This window comes from Lepidochelys kempii, chromosome 2 (assembly GCF_965140285.1).
Source record: "Lepidochelys kempii isolate rLepKem1 chromosome 2, rLepKem1.hap1, whole genome shotgun sequence".
NCBI classification, from domain to species: domain Eukaryota; kingdom Metazoa; phylum Chordata; order Testudines; family Cheloniidae; genus Lepidochelys; species Lepidochelys kempii.
In genome coordinates this window covers 175037914-175061544 of record NC_136381.1, presented here as the reverse complement: position 1 = coordinate 175061544, position 23631 = coordinate 175037914, and the positions used below count along the sequence as shown (strand labels likewise).

At 41.8% G+C, this 23631-nt stretch overlaps 1 protein-coding gene across 8 annotated transcripts in view; it reads right to left on the bottom strand.

Annotated features, from left to right (window-relative positions):
- Window positions 1–23631, bottom strand: part of TPK1 (thiamin pyrophosphokinase 1) — a 481390-nt gene that overhangs the window by 389137 nt on the left and 68622 nt on the right. For 7 of the 8 annotated variants that reach the window (XR_013635371.1, XR_013635372.1, XM_078851688.1 and 4 more), the window contains exon 3: window positions 2614–2688. The exons of the other annotated variant lie outside the window; for it this stretch is intronic. Coding sequence is in view for 5 of the 7 variants with exons in the window: in XM_078851688.1 (XP_078707814.1) it covers window positions 2614–2688 (75 nt within the window). In the remaining 2 variants the exon portion in view is untranslated. The remainder of the gene's footprint in view (window positions 1–2613; window positions 2689–23631) is intronic. 8 annotated transcript variants of the gene reach the window in all.

Genomic DNA, 23631 nt, shown 5'->3' with positions numbered 1-23631 from the left:
ATAGATTCTAAGTGACTTATGAAAGCAAGTCCTACTGGCTTTCAATGGGATTGTGCTCCTAACTCGCTTAGACACTTTTGAAAATTTCATCCTTCCTAGTAGGAGTAATTGTTATTTTCATTGCAGCAGCCCTCAGAGGACTGGGTCCCACTGTGCTATGCTCTGTCCAGACACAGTATTGTATTAAATTGGATTCAAGTTCTTATTTCACTCCCATCATTGTAGTGTAGCAAAGGAAGTATTTCTTCACACAGCGCACAGCCAACCCGTGGAACTCTTTGCCAGAGGATGTTGTAAAGGCCCAAGCTATAACAGGGTTAAAAAAAGAACTAGATACATTCATGGAGGATAGGTCCATCAATGGCTATTAGCCAGGATGGGCAGGGAGGTTGTCTCTCGCCTCTGTTTGCCAGAAGCTGGGAATGGGCGACAGGGGATGATGAATCCCTTGATGATTACCTCTTCTGTCCATTCCCTCTGATGCAACTGGCATTGACCACTGTCGGAAGACAGGCTACTGGGCTAGATGGACCTTTGGTCTGACCCAGTATGACCGTTCTTACGGTAAAACGCATTCCTGTCCCTAGAGCTAACAGTCTAATACCCCCATCCTGCAGTGGACCTGTGCAGGTCTAAGAGTCACCACACACAGATCTGATTGAAGGAGCTGGGCTTAAATATCAAAGAACAGACCAAAGGAAAGGTATAGCAGAACACAACATACAAGCAGTAGGGTCACGGTATTGCAATACCATCAGAAGGCGATTGATGGTATGTCTGGCATATAGTTTATGGGAGAAAGAGACAATTGCATGGTCAAAAGCAACACAAGAAGACATAGACGTGGACAAGATGGGAGGGGCACAGCTGGTAAAGGACTTTAGGATACCAACAAAGAAGCTTGTGCTTTGTTGTGGAAAAGGGGGAGCCACTGGAAGGATAAAGAAAAGTGATGCGGGTGAGTAGAAAAGAAGATCTAAGCAGTGGCATTCTGACTAGACTGAAATGCGGCAATCCAGGCTACAGGAAGGCAGAGAGGAAAAAGATGCAGTAATTAGAATAGCAAGTGACCTGGGCCCCAACAAGAGCTTTAGCTACTGAGATGATCAGCTATTCTTAGTACTTTTTAAATGATGGCAGAGCCCAGAGGACCTGTTTATGATAAAGGCCCCATTGTGCTTGGTGCTATGCAGCTATAAAGTCAGAAATATTCCATGCCCCAGAAATTTTATAACCAAAGTTTCTTCCCAGACTGTATCATTATCCTTTCTACAGAGCACCACCCTTCTTCGGGGCCCCTGTACATTGTAGTTGTCCTTCCAAGGAGGTGAGGAACTGCTTGGGGCCAAAACTGCTGCAGGGGTACAAGGCCTCTGCAGAGATGACCCTGGCCTTCTGTGAAACCCCTGGGAGCAATCACTTTCGGGGACAGACCCCATCGAGGTTCAGTGAGGGAATTTCTGCAAGGGGATATTTCCACTTAAAAAGCTCCCTGTAAGGGAGTTCACCAGAGGAGGCAATCTGGCTCACAGGTTTCAGTTCAAAATTAATCCGCTTCCTGGGGTTTGGCTTTAATAATAACTCAAATAATAGCAACACATAAACCTCTCCCTCAGCATGGCTATTCCTATGGTTTCTCTGCAGAGACTTCTCTGTCTCCTACCCTAGTTTCCTACAACCATGGAGCCACTCTCACCCTCCCTCATGTCCAAGGTAGAATTAACAATTCACACCAGTCACAATGAGTCAGCAGGACTCTCTGCAGGATTCCAAACTTGTTAACAGGTTACAAACTGCCCCAGTGCTTTATCAGAAGCTAGATTCTTTTTTTAAACCGGTCAATTTAAAATATTCAAATGGACAGCATCTCTTTAAGTCAAGCTCCGCTTGTAGCAAGTAAGAGTAACTCTATGAATGAATATTGGAAATTAGGGTTTCTGTCTCTGTGCTGCAGCATTTTAAGAATATTTTAGGCAAGAATTCCTAGCAACCTGCTGAAAGATTGAGCTTCTCCACTGAAAGAATGAACCGCTTAAAGCATATAAACATTTGTAAAAAAAAACTCTACAAAATATTAAGCTTTACAATGATCATGCCAGAGATGATTAGCTCCACGCTTACTAAACAAAGCAAACATGCCCAATGATTTGCACATTTCCAACAGAAAGAAATCCCAATATTTTTATAAATCTTTGTACATGGTTCATTTGATTTTGACTAAAACTAACACATTTTGCTGATGACCTATCATGGACGTTCACTTCCTAAGTTTTGAATGCAGCGCTGATCTATTGCACTCTGTCAGCAAAACCACCATCATTCCTGAGGATGCCTCTGAAAAGCTGCAGGCTTATTTGACGCAAGCGCACATACATGTATCCCTTCCCAGTCCATGAAGTTCCCACTGAAATGCATAAGAGATGCGAAATTTGACTAATCCACTCATTTGCTGCACTCAACAACAAGGAATGCATTCTGCTGATTCACAGTCTCACCCGGTGATTGCTCTAGTTAGTGGAAATTGCCACATTGAGATTCAATGGACATACGGTAGATTAGCTGGGCAGCAGCTAAGTAAATAAGCAAATGAAGATATATGTAAGTTATTATTACCTTTTTTCCACAGAAGATGAAAGTAACCTTTGTCCAAAGGCTGATTAAGAATCAAAAGGCAAAACGTCAGGTTTCCTATAAAAAAAGAGATGATCGTGCTCATTAACAAGTAAATTGATTTCTCCCCTCATTTTCTTTGTTTTGTTTGCACCTAACATCCCTCCCTATTTAATGTTAGGCAGAAACTTTGGAGCACACTTCACTAATTACCCTTCTTCTTAGGTTTCACCATTTCAGATACATAGAGGCAGTCAGAGATTCATGAGAAACATTTTATTTTAGCAAGTCCTTTTCATTTATAACAGGTGCTCTCTGCTAATAGGCCCCCTCAATAGGACCCCATGTCCGTGCAACTCTCTTGTTCAAACCTCTGTCTTACTGTTGCCGCCTGTGCATGACATTTAATGGTATTAGCATTTTGGGGGAGGTGCACGTGTTCTATTAACAACAGAGGCTATCGCTGTCTGAAGGTAAAGTTCTCCTCTCAGATCTACTCAGAAGATCTAGGCTCTGAAAGTCTGCTCTCCCTTCAGGTGCAGTATTCCTGTTGACATCAACAGCATCTGCAACTGTGTGGAGAGTGGATAATGGCAGTCAAGATTTGCTGGGCAGAGCTGGAAGACCTTTGCCAGTAAACGGTTTGTTGACACACTTAGGGAGCACTATGAAAAAAGTTATACAAGCTAAAAGTTCTGAAAGACAGAAAAGATTGCAGCTTTACTGTTAATTATTTATTTGTATTACAGTCATGGACCAGGGCCCCAGTGTGCACAAACACAGAACAAAGAGATGATCCCTGCCCCAAAGAGCATACAATCGAAGAAAACAACACAGGGATCATACTTGACAAGATATAATTATTTTACCAAAACATATTCTTTTTAGAGTACGTCTGTTATCATGGTGATTCCACAGCCTAAATCTCACTCCTGGAAACAGGCTATCACCAACACGCAGCCCTGCAAGCCTGCAACTAACCAGTCCACATTCCCACAGCCTGAACAGGCTTGTAAGCCCCACCATCCTTAGACTTTGTCCAACTCAAGGGACAAAAATGAACACACAAAATGCAAAAGTTTTAAAATAAATGGATACTTGCTATTCCAGACTGTGGCTCCAGGGAGCAAATGTAACCACCATGCCTTATTAGGATTGCATATGCTGGGAATAGCATTTATTTAATTTCCTAATTATCTATCTTGGAATAGAAGTTTCCCCTGGAGCTTCATTTCCTTAAGCTATCAGGTTAATGAAGTCTATTTGAGCATGTGAAGCCAATGTAATTGCAAGGAGAAATGATCTATCTCTAGAAGGTCTTCTGTGCCTCTGAACACATTTAGTAGAGCAGAAGGTGGAGTGAGGAAAGAGTCATGTGGAAGTATGAGGAGACATAAAGGTGAAGAAAATCTCTGCAATGTGCATGAAAATTTGGCAAAAGAAGAAGAAGTTGCACACATTGAGCCACAAATGAATGTGCATGACAGGTAGCTACCTGCAATCAACTAAAAACTATACCAGGCCTTACTGTAGGGCAAGTCAGACCACGAATGTACAAACATAAAACAACTTTTCACATGAGTATCATTATATGCTAGGATGTGGCATTGGCATGATATGCTGGAAGAATCACATGCTCACCACCAATGGCGAAGCCATTATTGAGGTAAGAACACCATAGCTCTGCTATAAATGAAAACCTGTCGCCTAGCTCCTGCTAGACTCAACGAAGACGACAACTCAGAAGAGAGGTCAGCAAAGTACAAGATTCAATACTCACTTATCTTTTATTGCAAGTAAATTCATCTGAGCTGGATGTTCATAGGCATCTATTTACTTACGTATACCATGGGTGTCATTACAGTCTTGGCCTTTACTGCATCACAGTATTTTCGGATGGGTGGTGTTATGTAGAACCTAAACTGCTGAGCATGATGGGGACTGCTCCCCATTTCAGCACTTCACTGACGTTGCTCTACTCTTCTGCCCATTCCCTCTACAATCTGCAGTAGGGTAGAAGCTAACACCAAATATATATGGTCAAGAAGAGAAGAGTTGAGGAGACCACAGTAAATAAATGAGAGGTGGGTGTGGAACTTTCTTCCATCCTGAGTTTGAACGTGTCTTTACCTTGTACTTGCACTGACAGAGACAGACAGGAACAAACAGCCGGGAACAGCGAACCGCGGCCGCTGGGAGCTGTGGGGGGCCAGGCCTGCAGATGGTCAACATCAGCAAAATGTCCCAATCAGATTGCCCTGATGGGCCGCAGGTTGCCCACCACTGCTTTAAACCACAGCAAGTGAAAAATGACTAAATGTTAATATCTGTGCCACCAAAGCAAACACCAAAGCAAGCACCAACATTTTAACAGTGCTCACTGTACTAATATACAACTAATCAAAAAGGGCCAGATCCTCAGCAGGCATAAACTGAGACTGAAGTGTAAACCAGAGATACAACAATTTATACTCACTGAGAATCTTGACTAAAAAGCAGCTATTAATCAAATGGAGATTTCAGATAAATGTGAAGACCACAGAGAAATTTCAGCTAGTACAATCTATAGCAGCCCTCCTGCTAATCGAGAAAGACTGTTAAAAGTAAACTACAGCATTGCTCCATGCACTCTACTGGCTTCTCATTTGAAAAAAATCCACTTCCAGGTCTTCATCTTTAAAATCTCTTAATAAGTTAAGAAGAATCTCTCTCATGGACTGTCCATCCATCCATTACTCAAGAAGGCAATTAGCACATGAGCTGAAGGTTAACCAAACTGGGGTGTGCTGGACTAACAGGGGAAGAAAATTCCATAGTCAAGGGTCCAGCAGTGAAAATAACTTGCCAGCAATCCCCTGATATGGAGATCTCTCCTGAGAGGACACATACTGACCTCAATTGCTGCTGAGATGCACAGGGAGAGAGTTGGTCCCTCACATAGCTTCTTACAGTTTTAGTGCAATTCTCTCTTTTATTATGTACTTTTCTTGTGGCCTTTATTATTGCAGACTGTACAACTCAAGCCATCTGTAGCATGAGGATTAAAAAAAATAAATACTTGCATACAACATAAAGCTTAAAATATAAGATGCTCAGTTTATTTTGGTCCTTATGGCATAAACAAAAAAGAAAAGGACCAAAATCCAACAATGCCAGTCTCTTCATAATCTCAGGAAACTGATCCTGGAGGATTTCACACTTGATTCCTAATTTTGGTTTTACCTTCTGATTTAAAAAAACCCTCCATCTATTTAAACAACTATATGTTTGTTTGTTAATTTCCAGTCATATCCATGTTTTCCTATTTGCTGCTTATAGATCCTTACTCACTTTTTTGTGACAGTACATACCATTTTCAAACACTTTCCTCCATATTTATGGGCTTAGTTTATGGGCACAAATTATTATAGGTGCACAAATGTGTCAGCAGTCAGTTATACCCATAAAAGTACAGGTATAAATATGGGGAGACAGTTCAAGCAGAACTGATCATGTGGCTCACACTGTTTTGTTCGGTCTTCCTAAAGGAACTTGCAATCCTTAGTCTTGAATAACCAGATAATTGTTATGTCAACAACAAAGTATGACTTCTATTCACTCTCTTTTCTAGATTGCAAATAAGTATATTAAACAACAATTCTCGTATTTACCCCGGCATACTGCCACTTAACTATTAACCTCTTTCAATTCTGAAAATTGGTCACATATCTGTCCTCTTTGCTTTCTAACACTTACCCATATTACTCTTCCTCTGAGTTTTCTTAGTAGCTGCTTCTAAAGGACTTAATCAACTTTTGAATCTTGTGACAGGGTCAGGCCAGATGGCTACAGGAGAGTAATAGAAGGCAAATACATTAGCCCCAGGCTAAGTAGGTCCCTTTTCCCTGGGTAAGGTAACAGGGAAGGTTCCAGAACAATCAGGAACCTTCTGGAGACAATTAAGACAGGCTGATTAGAACACCTGCAGCCAATCAAGAAGCTGCTCGAATCAATTAAGGCAGGCTAATCAGGGCACCTGGGTTTTAAAAAGGAGCTCACTTCAGTTTGTGGTGTGCGTGTGAGGAGCTGGGAGCAAGAGGCACTAGGAGCTGAGAGTGAGAACGCGGACTGTTGGAGGACTGAGGTGTACAAGCATTATCAGACACCAGGAGGAAGGTCCTATGGTGAGGATAAAGAAGGTGTTGGGAGGAGGCCATGGGGAAGTAGCCCAGGGAGTTGTAGCTGTCGCAAGGCTGTTCCAGGAGGCACTCTAGACAGCTGCATTCCACAGGGCCCTGGGCTGGAACCCGGAGTAGAGGACGGGCCCGGGTTCCCCCCAAATCCTCCCAACTCCGGGTCAGACACAGGAGTCGTCGACCTGGACTGTGGATCCAGAAAAACGGCCAAGCTGAGGGCTGCCGTGAAGCTCCAAGGCGAGCAAATCCACCAATAAGCGCAAGACCCACCAAGGTAGAGCAGGAACTTTGTCACAATCTCTATATAAATTATATCTAATATTGTGCCTTTATGCATTATTTAATTCTTTCAAAAGAATTCCAGTGTGTTTGAGAGACACAAATTTACTATTATAAAAGCCTTTCTGGCCTGTCCCTATTATCTTACACTCACCTAGGTGCACTATAAATATTTATAATATCATTATACATTTTTTATAGATTGTCCCTTACCATACACCAGTCTGCAGGCTATATGGCTCTCACAAAAGCAGCATATATATATCTGTAAATATCAGCTTTGTCTGAGATCTAACATAACAACATATACCCCTTGCTTATTTCCCTTGGGTGTCAGAAAAATATCTTAAGTTACCATACATACTATGAGTTTCTTTTCTATGTGTTTTGAGGCTAGAAATTTTTTTTATTACATCAAATAAAAAGGCCTTTGGGGAAGACAAGTACTACGCTTGTTCTAGCGGAATGATGTAAGCAATAAGACACAATAGGGCATATGTTGTGCTAAGATATTGCCATGCCTCTGGGTGCTACTGAAGCATGAATCCAAAGGCTGAACAACTTCAACCATACAAAGAGTCTCCTGTCAACCAATAATATTTACATTTTATTGCTTGCCTGAAGAACAACCATTTCTTTACCATTCCCAGTGATCTGATGAGTGGTATTCTAAAGGGGGGAGAAGTGGAGGAAAAAGGAAAAGAGACTCATTTCCATAGAAAGAGGAAATTTTACCTTCTAGCAAAATACTTCGAGTCTAAACAGAAAGTTGCAAAGTAAAAGGAAATAAGATATACAAAAATCAAAATATTTCCTCCTACCCTGAAAGGATATTTCAGGGACCTGGGCCATGTAAATACCAAGGTAGATAGATGGAAGTCCAAATCTAGGCTGATCTCTGTGTCCCTCACCAAAGGCTCTTAAAGAAAGTATGCTGTCATGGAATAAGAGGGAAGGTGCTCTCATGGATCAATAACTCTGATGGTTAAGAGACAGGAAACACAGGGTAAGTATAAATGGTCAGTTTTCAGATTGAGAAGAGGTAAATAGCGGTGTCCCCCAGGGCTTCGTACTGGGACAGTAATGTTTAACATATTCATAAATGATCTGGAAAAAGGGTAAACAATGAGGTGGCAAAATTTGCAGATGATACAAAACTACTCAAGATAGTTAAGTCCAAAACAGACTGTGAAAACTTATATAAGGATCTCAGAAACCTGGGTGACTGGGTAACAAAATGGCAGATGAAATTCAATGTTGATAAATACAAAGTAATTCACATTGGAAAATATAATCCCAACTATACATACAAAATGATGGCAGTCTAAATTAGCCATTACCACTCAAGAAAGAGATCTTGTAGTGACTGAGGATAGTTCTCTGAAAACATCCGCTCAATGTGCAGTGGCAGTCAAAGGAGCTAACAGAATATTGGGAATCATTAAGAAAGGGATAGATAAGACGACAGAAAATATCATATTGCTTCTATATAAATCTATGATACGCCCACATCTTGAATACGGCGTGCAGATGTGGTCACCCTATCTCAAAAAAGATACAGAATAAAATAAACAGAAGCAGTACTGTCAACTACACACCGAGCACTGAAACAGCAACACTGTTGGTCACATACCTATCACTTTCTCAGTGACCATAGGCAAGCACACATGAGGCAGAAGACGTCAAGAATGGTGAGTGAACCCAGGGGCAGGGGTCTTGTGTATTGCAGAAAAGCAATCTGAAAAGGTCACGGGGCACTTATGGGGGCAACACTCTAAACTTTCCCACTGTTTTCCACAGACAGCGATCACTATGGAAGATATCTAACTCCTGAAGGGAAGCAAGGGTGCATCTGCTACATGCTTGCGGCTTCCGCCCCAGTCCCTATGTTGCTCGCCTGTGTGCACCTTTGGTCCCTACCCAAGTAATTGCAGAGTGGCGCGGGAAAGTGTCTCTCAATGGGGGAAGGAACAAAGCAGCTCTGCCGAAGACCCTCCAGCAGAGGATTGCTGAGTACCTGCAGGAAAGTTTCCTAGAGATCTCTCTGGAGGATTCCCATGAAATCTCGGAGTGCATCAACTCCCCGTTCCATCAAACTGCCTAGCTGTACAGGGAAATGCCCAGCACGCAGAAACAAAGCCAGCCTTCTACATTTCTCTGCCCTCAACCCACTTCAGAACTTCACAAAGCAAAACCACTTACTGGGGGTCTCCTCTCCTGCTTCTGGCTCGCCAGAGTGTGACTGCAGAGACTGGCTAGACACCTCTGGAATGGAGAACAGCTCCTGACTGAACACATCATAGGACTCCACTTCTTCTTCAGCCTCCACCTGTTCATCAATTACTTCCTCCTCTGGGTTAGGTTCACTTTCCACTGGCTCCAGACCCGCCGAAACATTCACAGTGCTATTTGCGGTGAAGGGGGGGCCACCCCCTAGAATAGCGTCCAACTCCTTATAAAAACGGTAGGTCTGGGGCGCAGCACTGGAGCGACAGTTTGCCTCCCTTGCCTTCTGGTACGCATTCCTCCGCTCCTTCACCTTTGCTCTACACTGCAGCATGTCCCGGTCACATCCCTTTTCGGGCAAGCTGAGCGCAATCTGGCCATAGGTATTGAAATTCCAACAGCTGGAGCACAGCTGGGATGGACAGCTTCCTCTCTCCAAACACTTATCAGATCCAGTAACTCCGCAGTGGTCCATGCGGGAGATTGTTTGCTGCGTGGAGCCATCGTGGTCTGCTGGGAAAATGTGATGTGAGCTTTGCACGCCACGCAAACAGTAAGGGGAATTTCAAAATTCCTGGGGCTTTAAAGAGGGAGGGGCAGAAGGTTGTTTACCTGTTGTCAGGGCAGCAGAGTTGAAACTGCTGACCAGTGTGGTCAGGATGGCCATTGTAAGACACCATCCGGAGGCCAATAACAGCGCTAAAATCAATCACAGCGTCTACACTGGCACTACGGCGCTAAAGCCTCAGCACAAAAAGCCTGCTGACTCTCGTCAAGCTGGTTTTATTACAGTGCTGCAACTGAGGAGTATCGGCACAAAAAGTGGCTTTGCAGTGTGTACACCTCTGCTGTTTCATCGCCAAAAGCTGCCTTTTGGCAAAAAAAAAATTGGTAGTGTAGACCAGGCCTAAAACAAAGACAGTTGAATGACTTCCTGGAATGTGTTTTTCCGGTAATGGGTGATGTCTTCACTACTGTATCAGAATTTCCACTATAGCCTGTGATTCTACTGCAAAGAATTCATTCGCAGTGGGAATCTGTCACAACAACAACACTGGGATGGCTAAGAACACAGTGCTTTATAGAGCGAGCAGATAATGACAAAACAATGCTTATGCAAACTTGTATCCTGGATGTGGAAAGAGTATTACTAGAGCTGGTCAACAATTTTCACTTTGAAATTTTTATTTGTTAAAAGTCAAAAGGAATGAAACATTTCAGTGTTATTCAAACAGAATTTTCCAATCAACTTGAAACATTTTTTTTTTCAAAAATTCCATTTTGCAGAAAATTTCAAATATTTTCCCGGAATAGAAATCCTGGTTCCTGCACACCTCTAGGTATTACTAAATTAAAAAAAGTTCGAACATGGATTTTTTTTCTATTCAGGAATGAGAATTCCACTAACATAGAATGACTGAAAAACATCTACTCAACATGAGTGACTTAGTGAAAGCGTGGGATACAACATCAAATAAAACCTGGTTTTTCAATTCCAGGAATTCTAACAAGGTGTTTTAATGAAGGCTTAGAAAAAAAGATTTATATGTCATCATTCCTGAGATTAAAAATATGGTTGGTGGCAGAATAATGTTCTAACATTTTATCAGAGCCCAGATTATTGGGTAATGGTCTCTGTTCTGTTCTGATTCACACTAGTGCAAAGTTAGAATTACTTCATAGGTTTCACCTCAGTTATTCAGGCTTCAATAAGTGCAAATGAGAAAAATTTGGCCCACGACCTTATGCACTCCCCAGCACCAGGATACGAATGCCTTTAACTTGCAGAAAGAAAGATCATTCAGACCGCTAAGTATGATCTCATTACTTCCTAAGTCAATTTCCTAAGTCAATTTCTCAAACTTCCTAAGTCAATTTCCTAAGTCAATTTCTTACTACGCTTTGTTAGGTACCCTTAGCTAATTCAGGCTCTTTCTTGACACCCCTCAGCCTTTTGATTTCAGACATAACTGGTCTTCTTTTAGATAGCCCCAGACTTTCGTCTAAAAACAATGCATTTTACATTAATCAAACGAAGCTGCACAGTATGCTCATTTTGCCTTGTAAGAATGAAGGAAAGAGAACAGACACTTCACACTTCTCATATGTGAAGGGCATTTAGGAGATTATCTCACAGCACAAGGGTGTGGATTCGAAGCTGGTGTAAATCAATACAGTTCCATCAGAGCTATGCCCATTTGCACCAATTGAGCAACTGGACCAAGATTTTTAAAAGTCAGAAACATAATTTCTTTTCCTGTAGGTGCCGTGGAAAGAAATAGTTGCTACTTTCTAAAAGTGCGATTGCCAGTTCTTTGAAGCCATGCGTTTATCTCACAGATGTTTTTAATAGCAGTACCCTGGAGTTCCCAAACATGATCAAATGGAACCACCTCCATATCAAAAGCTGAGAGAGCAGAGGCATCGTTAGAAAAAAAAATTAGTCAGCACAAGTTATCTGACAAAGAGTTCAGCAGGCTTCTGACCGGCATGTATTTGGTGCTGTAAATGTTTTGTTTTTTAAAACTTGCAACTTCAGAGTCAGTAGTTTCTTGCACGAATTGCAGATACTGTCCCCTAATCTACTCTCTGGTGTGAAGATGATTTTGCCAGTAAAATTTTGACTCAGAGGGTCCAATTCTGATTTTCTTAACACTGTTGTAGATCAGGTTAGCTCACTGACATCAGACCAAACAGATCAAAACCTGGCCCAGAGAATTGATAAGTTTCTTTTCTATGACTCTGTACTCCACTCTAACAGTTCCTTTTCCCTCTCCACTATACATATATATATATATATTCATCACCACATCATCCGAATTGTCAGTCCAGGACCAAATTCTGCTTTCTTATGCTCAGGAGACTACAGAGGGATAGATGAGGACAAAATCTCTGATTCCAGATCAGTTACTACTGGTGAATTTGGACCCAAGAACCCAGCTTGACCCTCAGATCTGTAGTTGCAGGGCTGGCAGCTGGGGGGGGGGGCAGGGAGTTTTACCTGAAAAATGAGCACTGTAAGTTATTGCGATGAAGTGAGCTGTAGCTCACGAAAGCGTATGCTCAAATAAATTTGTTAGTCTCTAAGGTGCCACAAGTCCTCCTTTTTTTGTTGTGATACAGCAGACATGGAACCTCACAATGCCATTTTGAGAGTCACTTTTCAGGTAGAGACACATTTTATATGAAAGCCAACAGTGAGACACTTCTAACATACAAAATAACACAACTGATGCTCAGTCTCTTGCTCTATAATTTGAAGCTACTTACGTGTATTAGTCTGTACCTTATCTGTGTTTAGAACTGGCACTCTGGCGTGTTATAAGGAGTGATAAAAAGAATATGGGACATATAAATACAAAATTAGCCAATAGTCTACCATTTAATATTTAAACAAATTCAATAGTAAAATGATTTCCCATGTAACTGGTATTTCTAAGTCTGAAAATCTTCCTTAGCATCAGTTTCAGTAAAGTCTGTGCCCTGTGTCTGTGCACTTGCTAACAAAGCAGTTGTCAGCCCTAATTCGGAGATGCAGTTAAATTAATTTTACCCACTATTTATAAATTACTTCTGTAGTTGCATTTTACTAGCCTGAATCCCAAGTCACCAAACGAGATGTTTACTCTTCCTCTTAAGAGTAACAACTCCGCTAATAAACCGGCAAAAATTATGCCAATGGATCACAGCCCTTACAAATATGTTCTCAGAATTTTTTAAATGAATAATTCAAATCTGCACAGCCATCTGCTTTTCCTGTGAATGCAGTGTTATCCCTTTCAATGTATTTTTGCTGTTAATTTTTTAATGTACATTCTATTGACTTTTTAAAGTATTTTACAGCCATCAATTCTCAAAGTAACTTCCAAGAGGGATAGGAAGAAACAGGGATTTGTGCAGACACACATATATCAATCTTAATGAAAAGAAAGGAAGTGGCATTCTCTCGAGAGTTTAGCAGTAGAATATATGTGGAAGAATTCAAAACAAATAAAAAACTAATTCCTCATAAGAATCCGCTAACAGAGCCATGCTCGTTTACATTTTGGGCTCATTGCTGCTCCCATTCGAGTCAACAGTAAAACACCCAAAAAGAAACACCTGTCAACCATGTTTGGGTGCCCAATTTGAGACATCTAGGGCTGGATTCTTCCAGAGCGTTTAATATGTCATAGCACTTTGTGTGTCCAGAGCAGAGCTTCTATTGACTAGTTACGAGTGCTTAGCACTTCTGCATGTCAGACCCTCGGTGTCTCAATTTGGGTACTGAGAAAATGAAGGACACACGGTGGCCACCTCGAAAAGTGTGATTTCAGCAACTTGCCCAGTATCACACAGGAACTCTGTGGTACAGGCAAGGCTAGAATCCAGTTCTCCAGGGAGCATGCTCCTTTTAACCACAAGACCACCCTTTCTCTTCCTAGCTACCTAGATATTTTAGGTATTTATATGGCTCCCATTACTATAATATCTGAGCACCTCGCAATCTTTAATATATAAATAGTCCTGTGAGATAGAGGAGTATTATCTCCATTTTACAGATGGGGAACTGAGGCACAGAGAAGCTACATGGTTAAAGTGACTTGTCCAAGGTAACAGAGGAAGGCTGTGTTGGAACAGGGACTTGAATCTAGGATTCCCATGTCTTAGGCTAGCACCCTAACTACTGAACCATTCTTCCTCACTCTCATTCCTGCATTCCCCTGCCCATTCACTATATGCCTTCCAACTTCTGCAACAAATGAGGTAGGGGTCCTGCAGACAACAGTCTCCTTCACAACCCTGATTCATCCGCAGAGCAGGTCTATCTAATGTACTGAATGAGGCAGACATTCAATGGAAAAATAGTAAGTGATCATGTAATTCAAAACTATATCATACTACATATGTCCAGGCTCCTACACAACCCCCCCTACCCTCAGCTCCTGCTCCAACTCCCCAACCCAAGGCTACCATCCCCCTTCATGCATCTATTCCTCCATGTCCTACCTTCTCACCCCTCTGAATTTCAGTCAGGTGACTTCCTAGTTCACACCACCTGGGCAAGAGCAATTAGGGCAAAGGAGTGACAGCCTTCCTACTCTCATACTCTCACTTCCAGTGCTTGGCGCCAGAGTTGACCCCAACAGCAGGGAGGAGCAACTGAAGGGAAATTCCTGCTCAGCCCCTGTTGTTCTGGTATGGAGCATGGTCAGTGGCTCTCTGCCGAGGGTGCATGCAAATCAGCACCCAGAAGCTGTGCAGAGATGGAGCATGCTCAATGCAGACAGAACCTTCTGAGAATTCAGCTACCAAATGCTAACATATCTCTCTCTACTGAGCATATGTGAATTGAGATTTTTCCAGAGGTTTATAATTTGACCAAATTTTGATGAATTTTCACAGGGATGACACAAGACACATCCCTGATACCTGGGTGACTTCCTTGTCAAATTTAATGTCACTCACGCATGTGCGGGACCATTGCACATCATGTCCCAAGTGCTGGTGGACAGGTCAGAAAAAGATCCCAAAGGCCCCTCTGGCACCACTGCCCACCATAGGGATGCCCTTTGAAAGGACAGACATGGCCCTGGTCACGCCGTTAGAAAAGTCCATAGCCAGGTAAAAATACAGATCAATGATATCGGACTATGCAATTGTGAGAGCTGTGTGTCCTTAATGGTCCATCGACACATAGGTACCTAGCCCTGATGTAAATCCATCTGGGGCAGGGGGTGTTATGTTTGAGATAGAGATACATAGCCACTATTCGTAACTTCAGATACAGTAATGAAACATGGATTTAACCAGGATAATCATTCTTGACAGACTGTAACTTTTCCATTGAAACCTTACATGATATACTTTGTACAAGATTTATTGCAACTTTGTAACAATGGTGACTGTATTAATGTAACTCGTCATTTTTATATGGTATCACAGCCCACTTTAGGATTTCTATATGCGCCACCACTTCCACACACCCTCTCCTTTCAGTTCCTGAGTTGTGGTGTCAGGGGGCTGATCCCAATCCCCTTCTTCCTGTGAAAAGAATTTGGCATTTTTATTTTCTGTGCCTGTGTGGCGGGAAACATAAAAGCTATACAGCTGCAGCAAGAGGTACCATTGCATGACATGTGGTTGATCTTTCATTAGAGTTTAGCCATTGGAGTTGCACACGGCACGTTACTAGGTAGAAGGGCTGCCTCCATAAGTACTATCACAGGTCATCGACAGCCTATTTCACTGCTAGAGCCTCCTTCTCGATGACCGAGCGTGCAGCCTCCCATGAGAACATCTTTCTGCTAAAAAAGAGGATGGGGTGCTCTACTCCTCTGATTTTTGAGACAGCACTGCTCCAAGCCAGACATCAGCTGCATCAATTTGTATAATAAATAGCTTCAAGAAATCTGGGGGGGAACAGCACTTGTTCCTTGCTCAACTGGTCTTTCAGTATTCTACATGCCTCACCACAGCCTTTTGTCCAGTGGATTTTTGGTGTGGAATTTTTTTCCTAGGTCTGTTAAAGGGGTGGCAATGATGACGAAATTTGAGATGAAATGCCGATAGTACCCTGCTAATCCCAAGAAACAGCAAACTTGCTTCTTGGTGGAGGGGACAGAGCAGTCTGCTAGGGCTTGGACTTTGTCCACTGGGGAGGGGGAGGGTCATAACTGTGCCCCCCACACTGTATACCTCAGGCAGGTGACTTCCTGGGTTGCCAGTTAACACTTGGTTGGGTTGGTCATCACTTGTGCTTCCTCAAGGGCTTGTAGTACTGCAGCGACATGTCTCGTGTGGACAGTCCATCCTTCATTGTAGGTGATGAGATCATCAATGTAGGCGGCTGCGTATGAATCATGTGGCCACAGCACTCTTTCCATCAACTGCTGAAATTTGGCAGCTGCCACATGGAGCCTGAATTGACATAACCCAAATGGAATGGAGGACGTGGGCTTCTCTTTAAACTCGGCTGCCAGAGGGATCTGCCAATACCCCTTTGCTGGGTGGAGGGTAGACATAGATGTGGCAACCCACAGTCTTCCTAGCAGTTTGTGAACCTTTGGCAAGGGGCAGCTGTACCTTAACTGTGCCCCTTGTCATTCTCCATATCAATGTTTTGCCCAGAATGCCTTTCCTGTGGATGCCTCAGACAGCGAGGAGCCAATGGCCTCCCCTGTGATTCAGTAAAACATGTAGGGGCATGTGATGTGCTCATGTGACCTTGGACTCCATCTTCGGTCAGTAACTTTCCATACTTTCCATACAGTGGGCTTTGTTTAGGAAAGTAAATTTTGATGCACATTGCAGAGGATATAAGAGATACCCAAGGAATCTCCCATTTTGCCTCCTTCCTGCTCCAGTTCTCTGGACTGTGGATTTACAACTAAAAGGAGTATTTTGAACTATGGATTAAGGCTCTTCTAATCTTTTGGAAGTTACCAGAGAGACTTTTGCAAGCCAGCAGTTTATTCCATCACTGCTACAAACCTGATATGAGGACTTTGCAATCATTTGTATGTATATGATCTATTAACCATATTAACTCTTTTTGTTTCTTAACAAATCTTTAGTTAGTTTACTAAGGATTGGCTGACAGCATGATATCTGGGTAAGATCTGAGATATGTATTGATCTGGGGTAAGTATCTGATCCTTTGGGATTAGTAAGAACCTCACATATGGCAAACTGGGTTTTCAGTAACCTCTCACTATATTAGACCTGTTTGTCTGGATAGGAGCCAAGGGTTGGAATGCCTAAAGGGGACTGCAGTTGGTTTCTGGTTAACCAGTGTGGGTACTGCAGAAGCTCTTTAGTTAGTGGCTTGGTGAATCTAATTATAGAATAAACTACCAGTTGGGAGGGATTGTCTGCCCTAATTCTCGCAGTCTGTCCTGAGTGTGGCATTCTCAGTGTGGTCCATCCCAGGCACCCAGTCACATGGGCCCAAAGGTGTTAAAAGATAATACTGAGCCCAGGTACCCCTTCCCCTCCAGACCTGCTGAGCATGGCAGAGTGGGTTAAAAGGAGCTCAGAAGCCCATGGAAAGGGATGTGGACAAGGAGCAGGAGAGACTAATCCTTCCTGGGAGGGACCACAGATTAGGTAAGGTCCCCACGCAGTGCCTTCTCCAACCACCACCTCATCTGAGAACCAGCAGGTCCTAGAGGACCCTGCTCATTTGGACTTTTTAGTAAGCTACTGACCACTTGGACTATGCCCCAAACTGAAAGAGCACACATGTAAGAAGTAGCCCAGAGTGGCAGACTTGGATTCTCTGTAGTGAGGACCCTGCCAATGTTACTTGCTACAAGGTCCTGGGTGGGGACCCAGTGGAGAGGGAGGTCCCAGGTCTCCCTACCACGCCCCACTTAAAAGGGAAAGGCCCAGATGTGGGTGGAGTCCCATACACTCCTGACCTAGGATCAAGAACCAGGAAACTCTACCATCCCCACAGAGAGAGACAAGGAGCTGGTGGTCAGGTGTGATAACCACTAAGCCACCTGGTTCTCCCTGTGCCCTATCATTTTTTTAAATCTAGTAAAATGCTTTAATGGGCAATCCAGGCGAACACTGAAAGTAAATCTCTGAGCAGAACACTGATGCAATGGTTTTTAAGCTGCTGCATCTCCCAATCTCTCAGTCAAAACATTTGTTTAAGTAAGTGAAGATACCACAGAACTAACAAAGTTTGATTATCTAGGTTGTTACATGATCCTGATCACCATGTAACACAATCATTTCTGGATTTTACCTTCATAAAACCTCATGAGGTCTCAGTTATCACCATTACATTACAGATGGGAAAGTGAAGCACAGAGTAGATGACTGCCCAAAGTCACACAGGAATTGAATCCCAGTCCAGTCCCTATAAGCTAAGACCATCCTTCTTTCCTAATACAGCATAGGAACAATCACCAAGCAAATATGGAGCCATTTGTCAGAGATACAGCATCTTCCTAATTTGCCACCTTATTTCTCAAATGCCCAGGAGATCTTTATACATGTAGATCGTTAGTAGTGGCCAAGTCACTTAATGTTAATGGACACATGTATTCTAAAGCACTTTGAGATCCTTTGATGATGGGAGGGCGGTGGGGAGAGACACCTTAGAAGCAACACATTGATATGGAGAACTACAAGGGGCACAGTTAAGGTAGAGATTGAAACCTTGTTGGAATATTTCCTAACTTGCTAGTGAAACTGTTTTGCTAAAGTGAATTAATTTTCAGTCTTCACTGTGCATTAAGAATCATTTTTGCTGTGGAACAGGATGTTAGGTTACATAAACATGGGAATAAATTACAAAGCAAGGGAGAAAATTATTCCACTAGATAAAGCTCATGCAAGGCCACATTAAAGAAACTGTACAGAGTTTTTGGTAATGACTTTAAATTAGGATATTCTTTGTCTGAAAAAGAAAAAACTGAAGTGGCAAGAAAGCCATCAAAATAGTAGCATTATTGAACTAAACAAGTTCAGGCTAAAAAAATAATAGGCCACTATTTTCAGACAAATGTGCCTTGCACTACGTCCCTATATCCATATTTAGGCATGTAAATGAAAGTGGCTTAGTGCCTGTGTCCTCTCTTGGAGTCACCATCACCATCACACCTGGCCATGGACAACAATCATGGTAAGCAAAATATTGCATATAGAACTGTATTCTCCACCCCTCTCGTTTTATGCCATTTGTGATCACAGGGTCTTTGGTTTGGTTTTTGGATTACTTAACTTCCTTGTCTTCAGGAATGAGTTACTGGGCCATTCTTCAGACACCGTATATTTTGGGAATCCTGTGCATTCCATTTCAATTTGAGGGTGTTGATTATCAGCCTTATCTAAAAGGGAGTTCTATAATTGAAGCAGTACCATGTTGCCAAGAAAATACTCTCATGAACAAGGGCCAGATTTATCTGGGCTCATTCCACCGTCGAATCCTGTTGGGTTGAAAGGAGAGGAAACATCTGATGTAGCCAAGGACCAGCCTATTGAGGGCTCAGGAGATACAGGTCTTGAAACAGATATACAGGGTAGTACACAATGCAACAGACTAATTGTTAGTTTGTCTCGCTTAATAGCCAGGCCATGCTACATTGAGCTGGCTGGAGCTTCTGTGAGGGTTTTAACTGTTATCCTCACCTAAAGCACATTGAAGGAATCAAGCTTTGAGGTAATAACATGTTACCAGCACCATGGCTGGGTCTACAGCCCATAGACGGAGATGCAGCCTCCTGGCGAGCCCACGGGTGGGGAAGAGCACAATGGACTCAAGAAGGGCAGGCACAGTTGCTAGAGAACAATACCCAGATGGTTTATGGTCTCTAACCTGCACCCTTGAGTGGGACTGAGGAGAGAATTCAGGAGCCACAACTGACCGGCCCCCAAACCAATGCTGCTTAAGCCTGACATGGCAGAGAAGCTGACCATAGGATTGCAAACCATCTTGATGATTTGAGAGATGGACGGGCAAGTCAAAATTTTCACCATTTCTTGGGAATACTACTCTCTTTACACAATGCCTGGGGTGAGTTTTATCCAACTGCTTTTGACCAAATCTCTCTCTCTCTCTCAGTCACCAGGATGGCTGGGTAATGACACTCTCTGCATTTGACAAGAAAGAAGGCTGTTGACTTGGGTATCTACACTATACTGAAGGCACAGAATCACACTGTAAATTTGCTTTCATAGTACAATGATAAATAATCAGTATGATTATCTTTGAGGTAACAATGGTGAGCTCTCTGCACTCTTAACGAAGTTAATCATTTAACAGCTTATTGGCAAAGGGATCTAAGAAAATTAAATCTAGAAATTAAATTTAAATTAAAATTAAATCTATACAGCTGACAAAGATTAAACAGGGGCTGGTAACTGAACAAAGCAAATGCACATATTAGCCTTAAAGTGATACTCTACAACTGTCGTATCAGGTAAGCTAGACCATTTAGAAGTTCTATTTTTGTAGTGTACTGTATTATTTTTTAACTTTGTAAATGCAAAGCCAGGGATAAATGCTTAATCAAAATAAAAATATACAGAAACAGACAGAATGGGAGAAAAATTAAATTTTCTCTTTTATTTTGAAGCTTCAAAATAAACATTCTTTCCTATAAAGCCTCAACTGTTAATTACTTCTTTCTTCTGAACAAGATATTGAACGATCTTCACTTTAACGAAATTAGTGACAGGAGCCCACTAGACATGTTACTCTAGATATCCCTGCAATTTTAATATTAAAAAGAAAAGAAAAGAAAAGTTGTGAACTTTCTAATTGGTCACTAACTGTCTGCCAAGGTCATACTGCAGGGTGTTAGGCCTAATGTCCTAGCCAAATTCCAGTTTGGATTACAATTACAATACTTCCCTAATGTTTACCTAGCTCCTTCTGCAGTTTCAGTGAGATATAATAGTCTTTTACTGCACTAGACCTTGATATAATATTGCTGTGGGGCCAGGATTTCACTTTATTCTTTCTGACAAGCACTGATTTGGCTAGCCCTGTGTTGTGATGTACTCTTAGGATCATGCTCAAACTAAGGCTTATGTTAGGACCACAGAGAATACTGATACTGTAATAGTAATTATAGCGCTGCTCACAGGCTTGGAGAGAGGGCTCTTTCCCCTGAGCCCCATGGCGATCCCCTGTAAGTATGCAGGCTGGGAGCTGGACTAGGGCTATAGTGCACAAATAGCCATGCTTCTCAATGTTGTCACATGCAATTTATCCCATATGTATCTACAAGGGAAAGCTGTGATTAATTTTAAAAATGAACAGATTTAACAATAGTTCTCCAAGTGCCCGTTGAAGCTTTTGAAGTTCAAAAAAAAAAAAAAAAGTTATAAATACCCTAAAAACGAAAATAGACTCCAAGCCCTCAAAGTGAGATTCTGTTAAAAATATAAATAAAGGAAATATTTACATTTTTATCCTACAGTTCTTATCCTAACAGATGAAGGACATAAAAGGAATGACTGCATTTTGGCAACAACATTTAAAAACATTTGACTTCTAAAACAATGTCTTTTGTCTTCATTTGCTTCTCTTAGGAGTTAATACTTGGAGGCTGAATTTACTACCTAATGAAGGTATAACGCAGATCTGTTGCTGGTCTGAGACAGTCTACAATTCTAAATCTATTACAGGCTCCTTTTGACAAATGGCTTTTAAGATCAACTTTTGTTTACTGCATGATTAGATAAATCAGCATCTACATAAAATAAGCTAAAATATTTAAAAAAAAAAAAAAGCCAGAAAAATCACATTACAATATCAGAGCCACATAAGGAATTTTTATGTACTCTGGAGAAGGGATTGACTTCTCATTTTATTGTACTATGTGTCATTCATGTTGCCTTATGGTAGAAAAATACGATCAAAAATTAGGGTTGTAAGCACACTGATACTCCATTAAATGGGTCAACTAAAATCAGAAACTGGCTAACATTTATATCCAGTAGCTATATTCCAAAATGTTAAAGAAACTGTGACTAAAATGTAGACTTAGCTATAACAACTGCTTTTATTGTAAGCTGCTTGTGCTTGTTTATGGTTACGTGCTTTGACATGTTGCCGACCACAACGATAATTAAAGATAACAATTATTTTCTTTCTTCCTCCAAAATACAGTAAAGCCTGTAAATAAAGGCAAGCTTTGGGGCCAGTAAGAAAGGTCCTTATTCGCAACCTGTCTTTTCAACTAGATCCGTCAACTTTAACACTACAACTGTCAGACTTAATTAAGGCTTATGGGGCATAAACCTTTCAACGCCATAAATCCATATTGCAGGAAAGTAACATGACTGTCTCAGAGAACATCTCTTTTCAAATAAGCAATGTCTCTCTCTGAGACCTAATTTATGTTCTGTATATGGAACTTCATACTGTAAATAGCTTTGTTTCTCCTGCCATGAATATACTGCTGTCAGGAAAAAATTTCATTCTGATGTTTTCTGGTTTATGTGACTATTTAAAATGGACTTCAATGCATATTCCAATGCTTATGCTTCTATTCTACCCAAACCAACTGTAACTTTCTGAGATTATTCAAAATTCTTCAGAGCATGTGTCTCCTATGCCCTTTAATCTATGCCTTTTAAGGTTAGACTTACAGACTTTAAAGTACATACAGCTGTCCACATGCTCTCAGAGCCTTAAGCAGAATTATTGTTAAAAGAGGTTATATCAGCAAAAAGATCCTAAATTAAGCTTGATTCTCAAAAACACTTCTAAAGTCCAGCTCTGGGGGCTCAGTCCTGCAAGGTGATAAGCACTCTAGCCCGGTCCAGGAAAAAGACTTCTATACATGTTTAGCTTTAAGCATGAGAATAGTCTCATTCATTTCAGTGGGATTACTCATGCGTTTAACTTTCAGTGGATCAGGCCAAAATGCTCAGCACTTCTCAGGATCATGGCTCTCCTGGACAAGTAACCAAATCATAAAATCCACTGCAATTAGCACCATTGTTGTCATTTTCAACAGAGAGCTCAAGAACTTGACAGGCATGTAGACTGAACTACTTACAGTGTATCCAAGTCTGGAGTCTCACGCTTGTGACAGGTTGGATCACAGACACCTCTTTGGGAACTGCCAACTGATGTGCTGAGACTACCTCTACGCCCATTTTCCCTGGCAACTTGGGGCTTCAGAACCCTGCCTGGTTGTGCCAGACAAGCTAGCCAGCTACAAACACAGACCCAGGTCTGAACCACATCCCCCACAAACTGCAGGCTTAACTGAAAACAGCTTTAGAAGTGTTCCTGTCTCCAACACTCAGGTACCCAGCTCCCAATGGGGTCGAAACACCAAATAAATCTGTTTTACCCTGTATAAAGCTTATACAGGGTAAACTCATAAATTGTTCGCCCTCTATAACACTGACAGAGAGGTATGCACAGTTGTTTGCCCCTTCCCCCCAGGTATTAATACATACTCTGGGTTAATAAATAAGTAAAAAGTGATTTTATTAAACACAAAAAGTAGAATTTAAGTGATTCCAAGTACTAACAGACAGAACAAAGTGAATTACCAAGCAAAATAAAATAAAACACGCAAGTCTAAGCTTAGTACAGTAAGAAAATGATTACAGATGAAATCTCACCCTCAGAGATGTTCCAGTAAACTTCATTTACAGACTAGGCTCCTTCTAGTCTGGCTCCAACAATCACTCACATCCCTGTGGTTACTGTCCTTTGTTCGAGTCTCTTTCAGGTATCCTTTGGGGTAGAGACGATACCTCTTGAGCCAGCTGAAGACAAAATGGAGGGGTCTCCCAGGACTTTATATAGTTCCTCTCTTGTGGGTGGACACCTCTTCCTCTCTCCTATGCAGAATCCAGCTGCAACCTGAAGTTTTGG